Source organism: Pinus tabuliformis, chromosome 4_2 (genome assembly GCF_031772625.1).
Source record: "Pinus tabuliformis cultivar Carrire ecotype Pingquan chromosome 4_2, CPIR1, whole genome shotgun sequence".
Classification (NCBI taxonomy): domain Eukaryota; kingdom Viridiplantae; phylum Streptophyta; class Pinopsida; order Pinales; family Pinaceae; genus Pinus; species Pinus tabuliformis.
The window spans coordinates 661,707,082-661,725,931 of record NC_142304.1 but is presented as its reverse complement, the minus strand read 5'-3'; the positions used below and the strand labels follow the sequence as shown (position 1 = coordinate 661,725,931).

The 18,850-nt window shown below is 38.5% G+C and overlaps 1 protein-coding gene across 1 annotated transcript in view; it reads left to right on the top strand.

Annotated features, from left to right (window-relative positions):
• The first annotated feature begins 12,545 nt into the window (after positions 1–12,545).
• Positions 12,546–18,850, top strand: part of LOC149171146 (uncharacterized) — a 105,775-nt gene continuing 99,470 nt past the window's right edge. The window contains exons 1-2 of the mRNA XM_089424034.1: positions 12,546–13,017; positions 13,134–17,318. Of these exons, the coding sequence (XP_089280160.1) occupies positions 12,735–13,017; positions 13,134–17,318 (4,468 nt within the window). The 5' untranslated portion in view covers positions 12,546–12,734. The remainder of the gene's footprint in view (positions 13,018–13,133; positions 17,319–18,850) is intronic.

Below are 18,850 nucleotides of genomic sequence, written 5' to 3'. Positions count from 1 at the left end.
ACAAAGAATGTGTCATGTATTCATCATCATCTTGCAACGATTAATGAAGCGACCTCCCCATTCTTGACACCAAGCCTGAAGACGTAACCCACACTGGGTGAAATTCATTATCAAGTTGTGTGTGTCCTTCGATTTGATGGTTGCCTTTATGTTTCCTCTTCTTTAAAGTATGCACATGTGTTTTTTCATTCTCTTTCACACACAATTCTACTAACATCATAGAAGTAAAAGATCTTGGTTAATTCTGGTAGCTGAGAGAATCTGGATCAAGTTTGGTACCAAAGTGGTATTCTTGTTGATGCGAATTGCGAGTGTGAATGATACCCAAAGATTGAGCATGCAACAAGAAGAGAAATGGATAAGGACAAAGATATTTATGAGGCCTTCTACAGGATGGAAAGCATGGTAGATATATTGCTTACAAATTATGAGGAGAAAATGGCAAAAGAGGAACAAGAGAAAGAAAAAGTAGAGGACGGTGCTCCATCTCCATCGTTGGGTGAATATTCTTCTTCTTCTTTTTCTTCTCATCGTTCAAATGAAGAGATCAATCAAAGCCTTCAAGCAAAATGTTGAATTAAGGAGACTTCTACAAGAAGTACAAGAGGAGAAGTAGAGAATTCCGCTTCAGTTATGATCCATGGAAAGGCCTTGGAAAGGATGAAGTGCAACGAGGGCTTAGCAAAGCCATCATCGTCTGCTTAAGAGTCAACAAGTGAGGTAAACAGTGTTGGTAATTCTTTAATTTCATTTTCACACGATGATAATGATTTGGGTGCTTTTGAAAAGTACACTACATGCATTGGTTCAATATTAATGAAGAAGATGGGATATGAAGGCAAGGGCCTAGGATCTAATGGCAAAGGCATTGTGAATTCTATCCAAGTGGTGGAATTACCGTGATATGCAAGATTGAGCTATGTCAGAAAGGAAGAGAAGAGAGCATATTCAGGTGACAAGTCCAAGACAATGAAGGATGTTGAGAGTACCTCACAAGCCTCCAATGATCATGATTGCAAGTCATTTCCAAATGGAAGTGAGCATTCCAAAGAGAGCGCCAAATCAAGGTATAAAATTTCTCAGTATTCTAAAGTTCAGTTTGATTACAAGAAAATTAGTAATAGTGAATAAAACTTATGACATAGAAAACCATGTGGCTTTCGTGGCTTGTATATCCATGTGGTTGTCGAGTGTTGGAAGATAATGATAATAATGAGAAAGAGGACAATGTGTGAAAGGCCTTCTCCAAATCAGGGAAAGAAGAAGGTTAAGCAGGCCGGGAGGAAGAAGAATTTTTGCAGTCATTGAAATAGAGGTGGACATCAGAGAGCCACATGTTGGGAGCTCCATCCAGAGCAATGTCTAAGGAAGGACAAAGTGTCTGTGCAGGAACTAGCCAATGAAGCTTTTCAACAAGCAAATCAACTCTAGAATGATGACCCATTCACTTTGTTGAGTGAGAGATGGTTTTATTAGAGATAGTAGCTTGTCATGGCCACATTTTGTAAATCACATGTTGTGAAATGATTGTAAAAGTGATGAAGTGTTTGTCATCACTTATGAATGCAACATAGTGATCCTTTTGGACTTTTTTTTAGTTGATAATGGGGGTATTGGTTTCTATTATGATTTGATGTAAACTTAACCAAAGAGTGTGTTAAGAAATCTTGGAAAGTATGGGGTTTCTTGGGTCATGATGGTTCATGTAATTGAAAATTTATTTTGCAAGACGTACTACAGGTTTGTGCAAATGCAGGTGTCAGTTCATCACATATGGCTCTGAATCACAAAGGTGAAGGAGAAGGAAGTGTGGCTTGTTAGGGAACTTGTTGAGCAGATGATGGAGTACAACAAATTGCAGATAGTGTTCATGCTTTTGGAGGACCAAAATATCCTTAATGGGGAGGAATGATCAAGGTGGCTCTAGAAAGGCTAAAAAATCAAAGGTGGCCCTAGAAAGGCCCAAAAATCAAAATCTTTGGATTTCGTCAAGACTAGGACCAAAACATAGAGCTCATTTTACTGATCCCAACGACGCAAATGACACTCAAATCTGAGTTCGTATGCTCAAGATATCCACAATTAAAGTTTTGGTCAACTAGACCCCACTTGCTAGATTTGGCAGAGCACCAACTAAATTTGGAGGTCAGCTAAAATTGGAGGTTTGGCTAAATTTGGTGGAAGCCGCTAAATTTGGCAATTGTTAACTAAGCGACAAAATGGTACCTAACAGTGACGGTTTCCGACGGTCAAAAATGGAGAAATTGTTGCCTACTTAAAATTGTCGGCGACCCTAAAAATCTCGCCGACGATTTTGAACGATATATTCTAAAATTAAAAATAAAATATAAAATATGGGGTGGTGGGACATCGTGAGGGGATCTAGAGGGGATCAAACTTGCACTAGTTGGGTGGTCGGTCCGCCCATTGCAGTGCCTCCAAAATAATAAAAAAACCACCACCGTTCAACATAAAATGCCAAACCACACCATTTAAAAAAATCATCCGCCAATCACATGAAGGTCCCGTGGGGTTTGACCCGGGACCTCCTCCAACCACTGACCTTTTAAATAGACTGCCAACCAATGGGTCAACAACCATTTTATTAAAAATTCTACCACAAAATTTTATATAAACATTGATTTCTCATTTCCCAACGACGGAGGAGAGACGAAGCAAAGAAGGAACCATGAGCGGAACTCGGCCCAAGTGGGGCATGGTTTTCAAGACAAAATATTCCAAGGGAATATTCTCCAGAATATTACTTTTGTAGAATCTTGAGGAATATAAAATATTCCTTGGGGCTGAATTTTGACAAAGTTGGAATTATCCCAAGTTTATAATCAAATGAACCAGAATTTCACCATAAGTCTGATGGTGTGATCAGTTTCTTCACATGAGCAAAAAAATTCTAGTCAACCAACAAATTGATTCTTTGAGGACTCTTTGAGAGTCCTCGGGAGCCCAAATTTGATTAAGTGAGAAAGGGTTCGACTTTACAGTCATATTTCATGATTTTTCACTAGGAATTCAACCGTTTTGTCCATTTCTTCAGCAGAGTTGTGCATTTTCAGGCCATCCCCGGAAGTGGAGGTATAAGATGCATTGATGCCATGTCTTCTTTTGATTTTTGTTGAGATGATGATTTGATGTTGAGATCCTTGTTTTCCACTTTGTTGGAGGATCCTTGTATGCCACTTCATGTGAGAGTTTGATATTTTTCATGTTGAAGGAGAGCTTATATGAGTGAGATTTCTTATAGGAGAACATCTTGTGGAGAGACATGCCACTCTAGTTAAGGAAGTTCATCCTTGTATTTGACAAAGAATGCATCATGTACTCATCATCATCTTGCAGCAATTAATGAAGCGACCTCCCCACTCTTGACACCGGGCTCAGAGACGTAATCCACACTAGGTGAACTTCGTTATCAAGTTGTGTGTGTTCTTTGATTTGATGGTTGTCTTTATGTTTCATCTTCTTTAAAGTATGCACATGTGGTTTTTCATACTCTTTCACATGCAATTTTGCTAACATCACAAAAGTAAAAGATATTGGTTAATTCTGGTAATTGAGAGAATCTGGATTAAGTTTGGTATCAAAGTGGTCTTCTTGCTTGTAACAACCCTGGCGAAAATTCCATGTAATAAAAGTTGAAAACAATAACCACGGTTGATGAGACACTTATTCCAAGATGAATGTTTGGTAAGACATCCTAAGGGGTGTTCATTTGGTTGTTTATGGCTAAGGAAATTGGCAAAGGCAATGACTAAGGCTTTGGAAAGGCAAAATGGAATTTTTGGCACATTTATTTATGAAAATAATGGAGAAAAGGAAGGTGAAACGTCACAGGTTGCATGTGAGGAGGAAAATGAAGGAAAATAATGTAAAATGAAGAAAATAGAAGTCTCATTCATAAAAAGGATTCTGAGGATCAGTTGGTAACCTTTTGTCAATTGAGTTTTGGATCTCTCTCATACTCTTGGACACTTAGAGTTTCTTGGAGAGTTTTTGGCATTAGAGAAAGAAAGGAAAAGAAGGCAAGAGGAAGAAAAGATCAAGCAAGGAAATGTAGGATCAAGAATCTACATCAGGCTTCATTGCAGGTATCAACTTGCATGTGTATTATACTTGCTAGATTTGGCATTCATGGTATTGCATGTGGTTCTTTTCTATCATGGCATGGGTTTTGCCAGGTATAATAGTGTTTTTAATCTAGCCTTTCCATTTACAGATAGCCATGGTGTGATGGGGTTCTCATGTTTTGGTTGAGCTATATTACTTGATGGATTTGAAGTTGAGTGGGATGGATCTCCGAATGATAAATCACATGGCCTAGTGGTCCTTGAACTGGACTATGGATCATGGTAAAGCCACTAGCCTAGAGACCCTTGAGCCAGATTGTGGGTTGGTAAAGCCAGGATTGTGTTACCTCGGTGGGCCTAGGAATCCTTGTCAATGAATGGTAGGATATACAGTAAAGCCAAGAGGTGGTTCGCTCTCCGTTGGGCCTAGTAATCTTGGGTTTGGGATATGCAGTTAAGCCTTGAGAGTGGGTCTCGGTTTAGGGCCTAGTGATCCAAGTTTGGATTGCGGTAAAGCTTGAGAGACTAGGAGATAGGAAATTCCTCACGGTGTAGGTGGAGAAATCTGATGGTATCCATGCTTGTTTGGCCTAGTGTTCGGGTGGAGATCATAGTAAAGCCTATTATAATGTGTTCATTGTGTTGGCCTAGTGATCCAAGATGGATTACAGTAAAGCTTGGTTTCTCTTGATGAGGGTGAGGTGGTTTAGCCTTGGTATGCCATGGTTGGTCTTTTGGTTTGAGTCCCACAATCATGCTTGGAATATGGCACGAGGGTGAATGGTTGAAGAGAGATTTGGATTAGCCATTTTATAATCAGGTGGAATGTGGTAGTTCCATCTCAGGTTGGTTCATTGCATTCATTAATGAGAAATTCATTCTCTTGATTTCCATGTGCAAATGTATTGATGTATATGTGGATTTTGATGGTTGATATGTTTATGGTAATTTTGTTCCTATTATGTTGGTTATATGTATATTTTATGACCGCAACTATGTATGCCTCTCAGCATGTTTTTACTTTAAATGAATGGATAATGTATCTATGGCCTAATAGATGATAATGCAATAGATGGCATGAGGAAACAATGGTTCATAGTGATTCTCAAATAAATATGAGGTCCCTACACTTAATTCTGTTGTTTACATGTGTAGGTTACATGTTGATGATACGTTTAACAAAATGCCTGGCATGGCTAGTAGGGGCTTGGTTATGGTATTGTTCATCTTATTGCTTTTACATCATTATTTCCCTGTAATTTTTATGATTTCAAGCTATCACTCCATTATGGGCAGTGGCCTAGGCTCTGGGCCTGAAAAAGTGGCTTAAATCTCGAGGTCGTTGGCATAGAACTGGCAATTTTGGTCTCTGGTCACTGGCAGGCAAGCCTGTGAGAGCGACTTTAGGTTGTTGGTCACTCCCTTGCCCATAGCATGAGAGCGACTATGGCCTAAGAGATCCAGAACAACAGTGGGACCCAGGGACATGTTGTCTGAGTGGCTGACATGTCTCTGAGGGTTTTGTTGTTGATGTTGGATGATTGTGTGTGATGTTTCCGTCGATTCCACTTCCTTAAGGTCACATAGGAGGTCGAATTTGATCATAGTAGCCTCTCGTCTCATGTTTACCCCAGTTGGCATGGTTACTTGGGTGGATGTGGGAGGAGGGTGTTACATTGCTGATGCGAATTACGAGTGTGAATGATAACCAGAGATTGAGCATGCAACAAGAAGGGAAATGGATAAGGATAAAGATCTCTATGAGACCTTCTATAGGATGACAAGCATGGTATATATACTATTTGAAAATTATGAGGAGAAAATGGAAAAAGAGAGACAGGTGAAAGAGAGAGCAAAGGATGATGCTCCATCTCCATAGTCAGGTGAATATTCTTCTTCTTCTTCTCATTATTCAACTGAAGAGATCAATAAGAGCCTTCAAGTAGAGAATGTTGAATTAAGGAGACTTCTACAAGAAGCAGAAGAGGAGAAGCAAAGATTGCAGCTTTAGTTACGAGCCACGAAAGAGGCCTTAGAAAGGTTGAAGTGCAACGAGGGCTTAGTGAAGCCATCATCACCTGCTTCAGAATCGACAACTGAGGTAAACAACGTTGGTAGTTCTTTAGTGTCATTTTCACATGATGATGATGATGATGATTTGGGTGCTTTTGAAAAGTAAACTACGAGCATTGGTTCAAGATTAATGAAGAAGATGGGATATGAAGGAAAGGGCCTAGGGGCTAATGGGAAGGGCATTGTGAATCCCATCCAAGTGGTGGAATTACCATGACATGCAGGATTGGGCTATATCAGAAAGGAAGATACAAGAGAAACTGCAGGCAACAAGTCCGAGACAATGAAGGATGCTGAGAGTGCCTCACAAGCCTCTAGTGATCATGGTTGCAGGTCATTTCCAAATGGAAGTGAACATTCCAAAGAGAGAGACAAAGCAAGATATAAAAAGTCTCAGTATTTTAAAGTTCATTTTGATCATAAGAAAATTGGTAACAATGAACAAAACTTGTGGCATAGAAAACCATGTAGTTTTTGTGGCTTGTATAACCATGTGGTTGCCGAGTGTTGGAAGAGAATGACAACAAGGAGAAAGAGGACAAGACATGAAAGGCCTTATCCACATCAAGGAAGGAAGAAGGTTAAGCATGTCTGGATGAAGGAGAATTTTTACAGTCATTGAAACAGAGGTGGACATTAGAGAGCCACATGTTGGGTGCTCCATCCAAATCAATGTCTCAGGAAGGACAAAGTTCCTTTGCAAGAACCAACCAATGAAGCTTTTCAATAAGTGAATCAGCTCTAGAATGATGACCCATTCACTTTGTTGGGCGAGAGATGGTTTTATTAGAGATAATAGCTTGCCATGGACACATTTTATAAATCACATGTTGTGAAATGATTGTAAAAGTGATGAAGTGTTTACCATCACTTATGAATGCAACATAGTGATCCTTTTGGCCTTTTATTTAGTTGATAACAGGGTATTGGTTTCTATTATGATTTTGATGTAAATTTAACCAAAGAGTGTGTTATAAACTCTTGGAAAGTATGGGGTTGCTTGGGTCATGATAGGTCATGTAATTGAACATGTATTTTTCAAGACATACTATAGGTTTGTGCAGATGCACATATCAGTTCATCACTTATGGCTCCAAAGCAAAAAGCTGAAGGAGAAGGAAGTGTGGTCTGTTAGGGAACTTGTTTAGCAGATGAGGGAGTACAACAAATTTCAGATAGTGTTCATGCTTTTGGAGGACCAAAAGCTCCTCAATGGGGAGGAATGATCCAGGTTTCTCCAGAGATGTTCAAAAATCAAAGATGGCCTTGGAAAGGCTCAAAAATCAAAGTCTTCATATTTCATTGAGACTAGGACCAAAACATAGAGCTCATCATCCTTATTCCAACGGCACAAATGACACTCAAATCTAAGTTCGTATGCTCAATATATTTGCAGTCAACGTTTTACTCAACTACGCCCTACTAGCTAAATTCAGAGGTCTGTTAAAATTGGAGGTTTGGCTAAATTTGGTGGAATCCGTTAAATTTGGCGGTTCTTAACTAAGCGACAAAATGACCCTTAATGGCGATGGTTTTTAGCGGTCGGAAATGGTGAAATTGTCGCATACTTAAAATTGTTGGTGACCCCCAAAAATTCCGCCAACAGTCTTGAACAATATGTTTTAAAATTAAATATAAAATATAAAATTTGGGGTGGCTGGCTGCCACCCCCAGTATATATTAGCGGTCGGAAATGGTGAAATTGTCGCATACTTAAAATTGTTGGTGACCCCCAAAAATTCCGCCAACAGTCTTGAACAATATGTTTTAAAATTAAATATAAAATATAAAATTTGGGGTGGCTGGCTGCCACCCCCAGTTATATATATATATATATGTATATATATATATATATGTATATATATATATATATGTATATATATATATGTCTATATGTATATATATGTATATATGTATATATATGTATATATGTATATATATGTATATATGTATATATATGTATATATGTATATATGTATATATGTATATATATGTATATATATATATACATATATATATATATACATACATATATATATATATATATATATATATATATATATATATATATATATATATATATATGTCAACAACCCTGTTTGACCATCTTGAGGGGAGTCGGCGAGGATCGAACTCATGCCGACTGGGTGGCTGACCCATCCATTGTGGCGCCTTCAAAATAATACAACAACCACCACCGTTCAACATAAAATCCCAAACCACACCATTTAAAAAAAATCATCCTCCAATCGCACGGGGCTCTCTCGGGGTTTAACCCCGGGACCTCCTTCAGCTACTCAACTTTTAAATAGACCTTCGACCAATGGGCCAAAGACCCTTTTATTAAAAACTCTGTCGTGAAATTTTATATAAACATCAGCCAATGAATATTTGTTCCATCATAAAGAAACGTGCAGAAAATGCCACATTCCTACTAAATAGAAGATCATTTTGAGTCTCAGCGATGAGAGGTATATAATGCTATGGACTCGATAAAGAGGTGTTTCTAAATGAAAAAAATGAGATTGATTATTTTTATTTTGTTTTGCTTTGAATATGGTCCACCCAAACTATGCGCCTGCCCCAAACGATGTTGCTTCAGACGGTAGCAATAAACAAATCTACTGGAATAAGGTCCGTTAAGGTATAGATGCGGTCACCTTCATTATAGATGAGATAATCCAAAGTCATCCACCATATCTCCTCTGACGGTAATTCCTTGGAGGAACCGCCCTGTTGGATGATTGATTCGTTAAAGCCAGAAACATTTAGCTTAGATCATTGAATTGACAACAGTTATTCTCTATAGACAAAACTTATGAGACATGGCTGGATGGATGGGTCAAGTAGAGTGCCTTATTTGGACGGGCTTATGACTATTACATTGCGAGGAGATGCTTTCATGTTTGTACCTGTTACTTACAACCTCTTCTCTTTAACAACCTATAGATATTGACGGCCTCACTTAGACTACCCTTTGTAATGCCCCAAACTTATAGCATTGAATGATTGGATGGAAGGGCTTCACCTAAAGAAAACATCGTTTATGAGCTTCAACATAGAACATCCGATGTATAGGCTTCATACAACATTCACCAGCTTCTAGAACACTTGCTTGAGAAATGCGGGGGTAGCACTATTGATATTTTCCCATTTGCCCAATGACGGAGGGGAGACAGAGCTAAGAATGAACCATAAGCGGGACCAATGAGTGGAACTCAAACCAAGCGAGGCATGGTTTTGGAGACAAAATATTCCCCAAAATATTCCTTTTGTAGAATCTTAAGGAATCTAAAAGATTCCCTAGGGCTGAATTTTTACAGAGTCAGAATTTTGCCAAGTTTATACTCAAATGAACTAGAATTTTACTGGAAGTCAGATGGTGTAATCATCTTCATATGAGCAATAGAATTCTAGTTAACCAATAAAATAGAATCTTTGAGATTCCCGGGGAGCTCAAATTTGACCGAGTCAGAAAGGGGTCAAGTTTACAATCATATTTCACGATATTTCGCAAGGAATTCAATCGTGTTGTCCTTTTCTTCAACAAAGTTGTGCATTTTCAGGGCATCCCTGGAAGTGTAGGTATAAGATGCATTGATGCCATGTCTTCTTTTGATTTTTGCTGAGATGATGTTTTGATGTTGAGATCCTTGTTTGCCACTTTGTTGGAGGATCCTTGTATGCCACTTCATGTGAGAGTTTGATATTTTTTCATGTTGAAGGAGAGCTTATATGAGTGAGAGTTCTTATAAAAGAACATCTCGTGGAGGGACATGCCACTCTAGTTAAGGAAGTTCATTTTTGTATTTGATAAAGAATGCATCATGTACTCATCATCATCTTGCAACAATTAATGAAGTGGCCTCCCCACTCTTAACACCGAGCTCAAAGACGTAACCCACACTGGGTGAACTCTGTTATCAAGTTGTGTGTGTCCTTTGATTTGTTGGTCGCCTTTCTGTTTCCTCTTCTTTAACGTATGCACATGTGTTTTTTCATACTCTTTCACATGCAATTTTGATAACATCACAAAAGTAAAAGATCTTGGTGAATTTTGGTAGCTGAGAGAATCCGAATGATTGGTGCTTGAACTAGACTATCTTTCTAGCTTTTATGAGCTTTGGGAAATTGTTTGGTTCTCATTGGCTTCTATAGTTATGTTATGGTTAGTAACGTAGTTTGACTAGTTACATTGGGATTAAAATTCTATATTTACTCACATTCTCTTATTCCTTCTTATCATTTGACATGTTTCTTGCTTGGTACCATTTTTAGTTTTCTTCTTTTTTCCCTGATCCTGAGTATTGGTTCTTTTCTAGTTCCCTTCTTAACCATACAATACGAATAAATGTTTATATTAGTTAGCACATTATTAAGCAATCTCATATGCATATAAACTAGATTGGTTGGATTCATGTCTAGATGCCTAAACCCTTATATCCCACCTAAACATTGTTTTAGAATTAACTTAACTTCTTAGAATTAAATTAGAATAAATGAGATGAAATATTAGAGCTTAATATTTTAATCAAATTTTGAATGCGTTGAGATTTAATAAAGCCATTTATTATCTTGGAATATTGGTCCTTTTCCCTTCCTCTCTAATAGAGAGAAGTATCCATCCATCTATACCATTTGATTTGTTATGAATTGTTCAAGAGTATATATTTGTTTGTTTTTCTTTAATAGACAAAAAACACCATGGATTTTGAATTTTCTTTTTCTCATTCATAGTTTAAAGATTGCTTGGAATCTCTAAGATTCACAAGTTGACCAATAACATATTTGTAACAGAGAAAACATCTTTAAAGAAGGTGATTATCTTCACCTTCGGTTGGATTCATTGGCAGCCTTAGAGGAGGGGTTGACAACATGGACGAATTGAATAGATTAGAATCTCAGTGCTACAAAAACGAGAGTGTTCTTTCATGGATTTTCTCCCATGAATTTTAAGTAATATTAACAATGTTGTGGCCCCCCTAGGGCAACTCATTTGGTGATCATCGTGAAATTGAAGTGTTATGTACCATGATATTCCAGGTTCAAATACCTCGAGTTTACACATGGTTGTGTGTTGGGGGCAACACGATTCACTTAGGGGTTATAGTGGTAGCAGTCGAAATCGACTATGTGTCACACGAGTACAAGATCGACCTAGTTGTTGATTCCTCTGATAAAATAAAAATAATAATTAATAATGTTGTGTTTCTAATCCTTAGTTTAAGTATTTTATTCATGTTGATGTACACTTTTGAAATTTTTGTTTGGAAAAAATATATAGTTCATAACAGTGGAACAAGACGAACAAACATAAGTGTAATTTTGAGATGGAGCCAATCTTGGAGGAGTCGTTCGTGAAACCTTATCCTGACAAAATGCAAATGATGAAGAACATGCTCAACTGCATGAAATTCCCTATCTCTCTCTTGAACATAACAAGGTTACTAGATTTTAGGAAGGATGCACATCCATTTGTGTATACTCTCATAGAGATAAAGCAGTTATAGGTTTGATGAAATTTACTGGAGCAGGAGGAAGCATGTATGGAGAGATCTTTGTAAGTGTGGAGAAGTCACCCATTTCATTATTCAATACAATGCTCATAGAAGGAGAGAGCATAAGGGCTCTAGAAGGGTAATTCATTATGGTTGTCATGAACACTACATTGCACCCACTGTCAACAATACAAAAATCACTAGTACAATGGTCTCTAAGTTGGTTTCATCTGCAAAAAGACTATATAACTCTAACAAATCTGAAATGATTTCATTGAATTGTATTTAAAGTTTCTCCATTATAGCTTCAATTATAGCCATATGGAAGAGTAAGGTTTAAACAATCTACAATTATCACTAATGTCTTCAAATTTAAATCAAAAAACATTGTCAAGTGTATATATATAAAGTAATATACATATCTAATTGTTTTTTGGATAATGAATACTTTAAACACTAAATGTATTGAATAATTCCAAGACACTAAAAACTCTTAAAAGCAGTTGCAAGACTTGAAAAACTCTTAAAAATATTTGTAACATATTTATGTCTCCCATTACCACTCTATTCTTGATTAATACAAATCCATAAAATGTACCATACTTCATAACTATCACTAATATACTAGAGTATGAAAACCAGATAACTAATATACTAGAGTATGAAAACCAGATAATGCTGAATAGGAAGACAACTTCCATCTTTCAACTCAATAAAAGATACACTATCTAAGACAGCAACAAAGATGAAAAAAAGGATTTTGTTTAAAAATATTATTAACTTCTACAATTTTTCATTCACTCTGATATCGCGTCATATCTAATGTGACCAATAGCCTGATTGTTATGATGTCCCCTCAAACGGCTATATGAAAGAATTTAAATTTTGAAACCATCCACAAGCGGTGGCTTTCCCGAGATGACCTGCTATAGCCGGTGTGCAGTGACCATGGATTGGAAGGAGGAGAGCAGCTCAGCGCAGTGACCATCGATTGGAAGGAGGAGGACAGCAGATCAGTGCTGGTGTGGTCTCTCTGAAATTCTATTGTATTGATGGGTAGAGAGGTGAACCTCGATCGATGATGATGGAGGTGTTAACAGTGGAGGAACTAGCTTTACAGCGTATTTTCGACCTCAAGAATGAAGTAGCTCTGGAGTTCGAATCCCATCAACGATTGTTTAATGAGGCATTGCTGTTCAATGTATTCCTTAAGGGTTTTGATCCTCCACCCTGGTTATCTGTCAGCGTAAATAGAGGAGAAATACCAATTTTGCCCAGCAGGCGGGCTTCTTACAGTGTATTTAAAGTTGGGTCAGGTGGGACGAGGGTTAATCTCCAGGATTCTGTCAAGAGCTTCAGAGGTACGTGGATTCAAGTTCAGTTGTATTGGAAATTAGATTTAGATTCTGGAGTTCTGGAAATAATGGTTTGGTTTCTAATTCTTTTTTTGGGTTTATGTTTGTTCCATATCTTCCAGAACAAGAGCGGTTTTCTGAGCTCTATGGTGGTTTTCTCTACAAGCGAAAGCGGGCTTCGTCCTCTGTCGATCGCCCTTCATGTCCTGAGGTTGTTGCTGCGAAGAAACCGAGAGTTGAGGAAAGTGGTTTTGTGGTGGCTGGGGAAATTGATGGAGACCAAGGGAAAGGGCTAGATAAGGATGTTCAGGAGGAGGTGAAGGGGAAGGAACAGGGATTTGGAAATGCCCAACATGGCGAAAATGAAGACAGACGGCACTTGGTTGATGAAAGGCATGGAGTAAATGAAGGAGAACAGGGTTTGTTTGATGCCCAGCTGGGCAGAAATGAAGAAAACATTGGGTCACAGGTAGAAAATGTCGAGTATGTAGAGAAAGGGGCCAGGGTTCAACCAAGCAGAAGAGGGGCTAAGGCTAAGGAGAAAAAGAACGATGCAGTGTCGCCGTTTGTGGGAAGAATTACGCGCGCGAGGGCGAAGATTTGCCAGGTTCTTCTCAGTCCGAAGAAAGATATTGGTAAGAAGAGAACCGCTGCGCGATCCAGGCAGCCTCGGGGAACGAGGAGGAATGCGAGTGTCACGGGCGCCAGCGGGCTTGAGGTCTCTGAAGACCCCGTGATGGAGTTATTGTCATCTGCTGCAGCGGCCAAAACAGAAATTGGAGGTAAGTCATCTCCCTTGATGACTGCATTTGAAATTGAAGATCAGTTATCGGCCTCACCAAGGATGACCAAATCTCAGACTCGAAACAACTCATCTTCTGTTGTTCTTGAATCTCAAGTTGAAGTCAAGCTCTCTTCTGCGATGAAACGAATGCAAAATGAAGATCACTCATCACCTGTAGTGAAGCATTCGCAAACCGAGGATCATGCCCAAAGAGATGATATTGGTTGCACAGAAGGAACCACGAAGAAATCAGAGGTGACATATGCATGCTTTGAACCAGGTTGCAGAGGTTCAGAAGATATTGATCATAAGAATGCTCAAGTGGAAAAAGACACCTCTGAAAATGTCGAAATATGCGTGGAAGGAGAGACAGTTCCAAAGGATGATTTTCGAAGAATTGTTGACAGTTGTGACGCTGAACAGCTAGAGACCTCGAATTTCACTGATACTTCCCACAAGCACGAGATCCCGAATGTGATGGAAAATGTCCAACAGCATGAAATCTCAGATCTGACCGAGAGCCCTCAACTAAAACTGAGAGAAGAAGAGCACCCAGTGGATTTTCAGAATCAACTTAAGGATACTTTCTATCTGGTTGAAGAAAATGCTGAAGGAGAAGTGCCATCTGTTTTAACGCCATTAGAAAACCAAAAGAGCATGGATGGCATACCAATACATACAACTTTAGTTAGTAACGCAACATGTACGCCTCAAGAGATGGTAGCATCCCGATTCGAAGAAATCTTTTCTGGAAAGGTCGATTTACTAGATGACAATGTAAAAAGTACACCTACATTGGTTCAAGAGATACTCTCCAATCCTCGTTACTGTGGTAAAAGTGGCTTTTCTGATGCCCCTCAACGCTCAAAACGTAGTAATGTGTTTGAAAGATCAGAATTCAGTGACCAGGGAAGTCATCCAATTTCTGTCATTGCTAATTTGTTAGGTAATGGAGTGGTTCAAGATGCTCCAGATAGCCCTTCTATAGAAATAACAGATCATACGTTGTCATTGAAAGCAGATGCCAGCGACATGACTGTTATGGATGTTCCATTGAGATGTGAAACAGAGGATGCCAATGCTATTGGAATAGGTCTTGGAGAAATTTCCGTTTGTCCCAATGAAAAAATACCTGACCAAGATGAACCAAATACAACTTTATATGAAGAAAGAGATGAATTTGAGAAGGTCAATCCTTCAAATTTGGGCTTTATTCATCATAGGACAGCGTCATTTGACTCAGCTTTGGGATTATCATGTCACATCCTGCACAATAGTGAAAGTGATGTTACTGGAGATTTAACAAATAAATTGAGGAGCAGAAGCGTGGATTGTTGCAAAAGAATTTTAGGGGAAGAAACTAATAATGGCGGTAATGTTGTGGCGAGTACAGGAGGACACGAGTGTTTGAAGGCTGTATCATTCAGCAGGTTCCGAGGTTTGTCTGGGTCATCTGTAAAGCTTTTGTCACAAGGAAATGAAGACCAAAATCTGAAGGGAGGAAGGTCAGAATCCCCTGTGGATGTAAGGGCCAAGATCTCACCAGAGGTTAAGGAGAATAGTGAGTCACAGATGCCAGAAGACTCGAAGTTAATGTCTATGACAGAAAAAGTAGATGAACCCTTTTTCTACCGTCAGAAACCATGGGCTTCCCAAGGCAAGTTGGGAGCTTATGATTCTGCTTTGGCAATTTCCAGTCCAGATGACACTGCTGAAGGGCAAATTGAAACCTCATGCAATGCCCCTAGTAAGAAGCTTGTGGTTGCTGACATGGAATTGATGGATAGAACTCTTCTAAGCAGTGGCAAGTTATTTTCCAGAAACATGGCTGAGATGAAAGAAGAGGGAGGTATGGAGCTACAGCATAATTCATGGTCTAAATATCAGAAAAGAAGTGGTCTGATACAACAGCAATTTCACTCTGCTGGCCAACATAGGTTATGGCAAACTGAGTCATGTTCAAAGATTTTAGACTACAACCCATCTATAAAGCTGTCAAATGGTGGAATTGAAGTTACTTCTACTAAAGATGCGGGTCTTATATCTCAGAGTGATGAAGTGGCTAAACCATCCACTTGTGATTCAAAAAGAAATTGTGATATGGAATACTCTGAGAGGAGGCCTGATAACATAACAAATCTTCCTTTACTGAAAGATTTTGCTTGTGTAGGAAGTAACAGTACAGAGCCTTTTCCAGATCGACAAAGTCCAAGCCTTATATCTTCTCAAACCAAGAAAGATGTAAAACAATCCCTCAGATACAGTGAACATCAGCAGAGGGCAAAGCTTATATTGGAGGAATGTTCTACAAGGATGGGACTCTACCCAAGGATGTCTTTTACAGATCTGGCAGTGGAAAAGTGTGGGATTGGCATTGAAAATGTCAAGAGAAGCTCACCTTCATGTATATCATATTCCACAACCATTGAAGGTGCCTTTGGTTGTACAGGGTTGTCTCAAGTGAGAGTTGATAGTATGTGTTTTCAAGCAACCAGCAATAATGCCTCTGCTGCTTGTTTGCAGGGCCAGGCTCACCTTCATGCTGCTTCGTTACAATCTCACCCTTTTCGGTTTAATTTTGAAGTGACAAGTCCCCAAAATCATTGCACAGAGGGTGAACACAGGCTTTTACTGGCAGGTTTGATGACCCCAGCTCCTAATAAGATCTCAAAGTGTAGAACACTTACGCCATTAGATGCTAGTTGGTCTCATGCCAGTGGAGTCCATGAACAGAAGGAATGCTCTGGAGAATATTGGGGGAAAATATATGCAATGAATGATGCTTACATGACAGCACATGTGCTGCCATCAGATAAATTTCAGACAAGTTCAGGGTTCAATGGGGTTGTGGAATGTGGAACAAAGATCAAGAATTCACCTTCACTGATTCCTGCAGCTAGAACATTCTGTGGGAGAATAGGGAAAAATTCCATGGATAAGGACTCAAACTTTTTTCCAAAGCAAGTTCAGATGATTAAAAAGCATGTTGGATGTTTTCGTATTGAAGAGGAAAGTGGTGTTGAGGAGGAAAGTATGGATCATCCAATCTCAGTGAAACAGGTTGAAAACCGATTTGGATCATCAACTAAGAAAAGTGTTTCGGGTGCCAAGAAAGTACTGATGAATAGAAGCTTAGCAAAACAAAATTCACCAGTAACAACTCCTGCAGGTGGAAGGTTCTTTGAAAGAATCAGCACGAATTCCATGGATGCAGGGTCAACCATGCTCTCAAAGAAAGCTTCTATGAACCAAAATTATGCTTACTCCTTTAATGACGAAGAGGACATTAGGTTTGAGAAGGAGAACAGAGATCCTTCTGTAACAATGAATGAGTTCCAGAAAAGATATGGTTCATCTGTCAAGAAGAAGGTTTTAAGAAATCACAATACACGGGGTTATCGCAGCAATGCGAGCCAGGTTTCACCAACATACAGCAACCAGAAATCCAGCAACTTTATGTCTAATGTGAGATCTTTTATTCCACTGGTCCAGCGAAAACTGACAGCAACATCAACAATAACAGGTGTGTTTATAAATATAGTAACGATCCATGGTATCTAATTGTCATGATGAGAATTCCATGGGAACTCCTTGCTTCCTGTTCAGTCATATGAGAATTCCATATATGTTTATCAACTAGTATAAAATCCATTAATAGACCAACACCTTGCAGTTTTCAGTTTCATATCATATTTGACTAATATGATATGAAACAATTTATTAGACAATGCACCCACAAATAGCAGTTTATTGTCCTTGAACCTTAGAAACATGCAGATTGACTGGGGAGGCGAACTGAAGTTAAGCAGGATCCTCGAGAGATCAAATTGTCTGTTCCACATAGCATATTAAAAGATCAGTATTCACACAGATTGCAATTATCACTTCATAAATGATCTCTTCATGACAAAGCTGCTGCAAGCCCACCTGCAACTAATCCTAGTGGAGTGACTGCAATTCCTATGCTAATCACACCATCTGCCACGGAAGATCTCTTAGCTGAATTGAACTTAATGCTATTGTGCTACATTGATTAATAAATATTGCATTTTCCTTTCCAAGATGGTATCTGACATAAAAGAACTCATCCTACGGTATCTCGAATAGCATTGTCCAATCTAGAGAGCATGCATGCAATATGAACAATGAATGATTTAAATGTTCTACCATCTTTCCCTCTAACCTTTTGTAATTTTCTCTTCAAGTAATTTTCTTAATGTCATTGCTTTCCTGAATTCTGGACTATCTGTGTGAAATAATACAAATAAACATATAGCTATGTAAGGAGTGAATATTTGTGATTTCTATCACTATACATTGACACGTATACCACCAAAATAAAAGGGCCTTTATAAACTAAGATTTATCATTTTAATTTTGGGCAGAACCATCACAATTGAGATAAGGCATAAAAGCATAAAATAAACTAAAGTCAAATTGACTTTATTCATGCCTAAGTCTAATATGGCCATTATAACCTAATACTTTACTTTAACACCCTCCCTTAATGGTCAATCTATTAACTACACCAAGCTTATTTCAAAATTTTACATATTTTGAGAATGTCTATAGCTTGGTCATGTGTGGGACAAAACTGTAGCTTGATAGATCCATCCTTTACAAGCTATCTGATGAAGTGGCAATATACCTCAACATGTTTGGTATGCTTGTGGAAGATTGAATACTTGGAAAATTTGATCACCCCTTGATTGTCATATAATTGTTAGTTTTGTAGTGTTGGACAGGTGTTCTAGTCTTGATTTGTGTTAGAGAGACTAAGAACACGAGATCTTCAAAACCCATAAAAGGTTTTGCGGGATAAGCTTGCAAAACGTCTTAACTAAATTAATTAGCTATCATTAAAATTTTTCCTATGTCTAACTTATGAAAACTGGTTAATTAATAGCAATTAATTAGGGAAATGTGAGAAAGCTCTAGAAACTCACACAGATTGAGTTTGAGATGATCTTAGTCGTTGATGGAGATCTAATCATTGCCATTGGTGAGCCAACGAAAGATTAAAAGAGCAGCTCGATTGGGATGGAGATGGACACA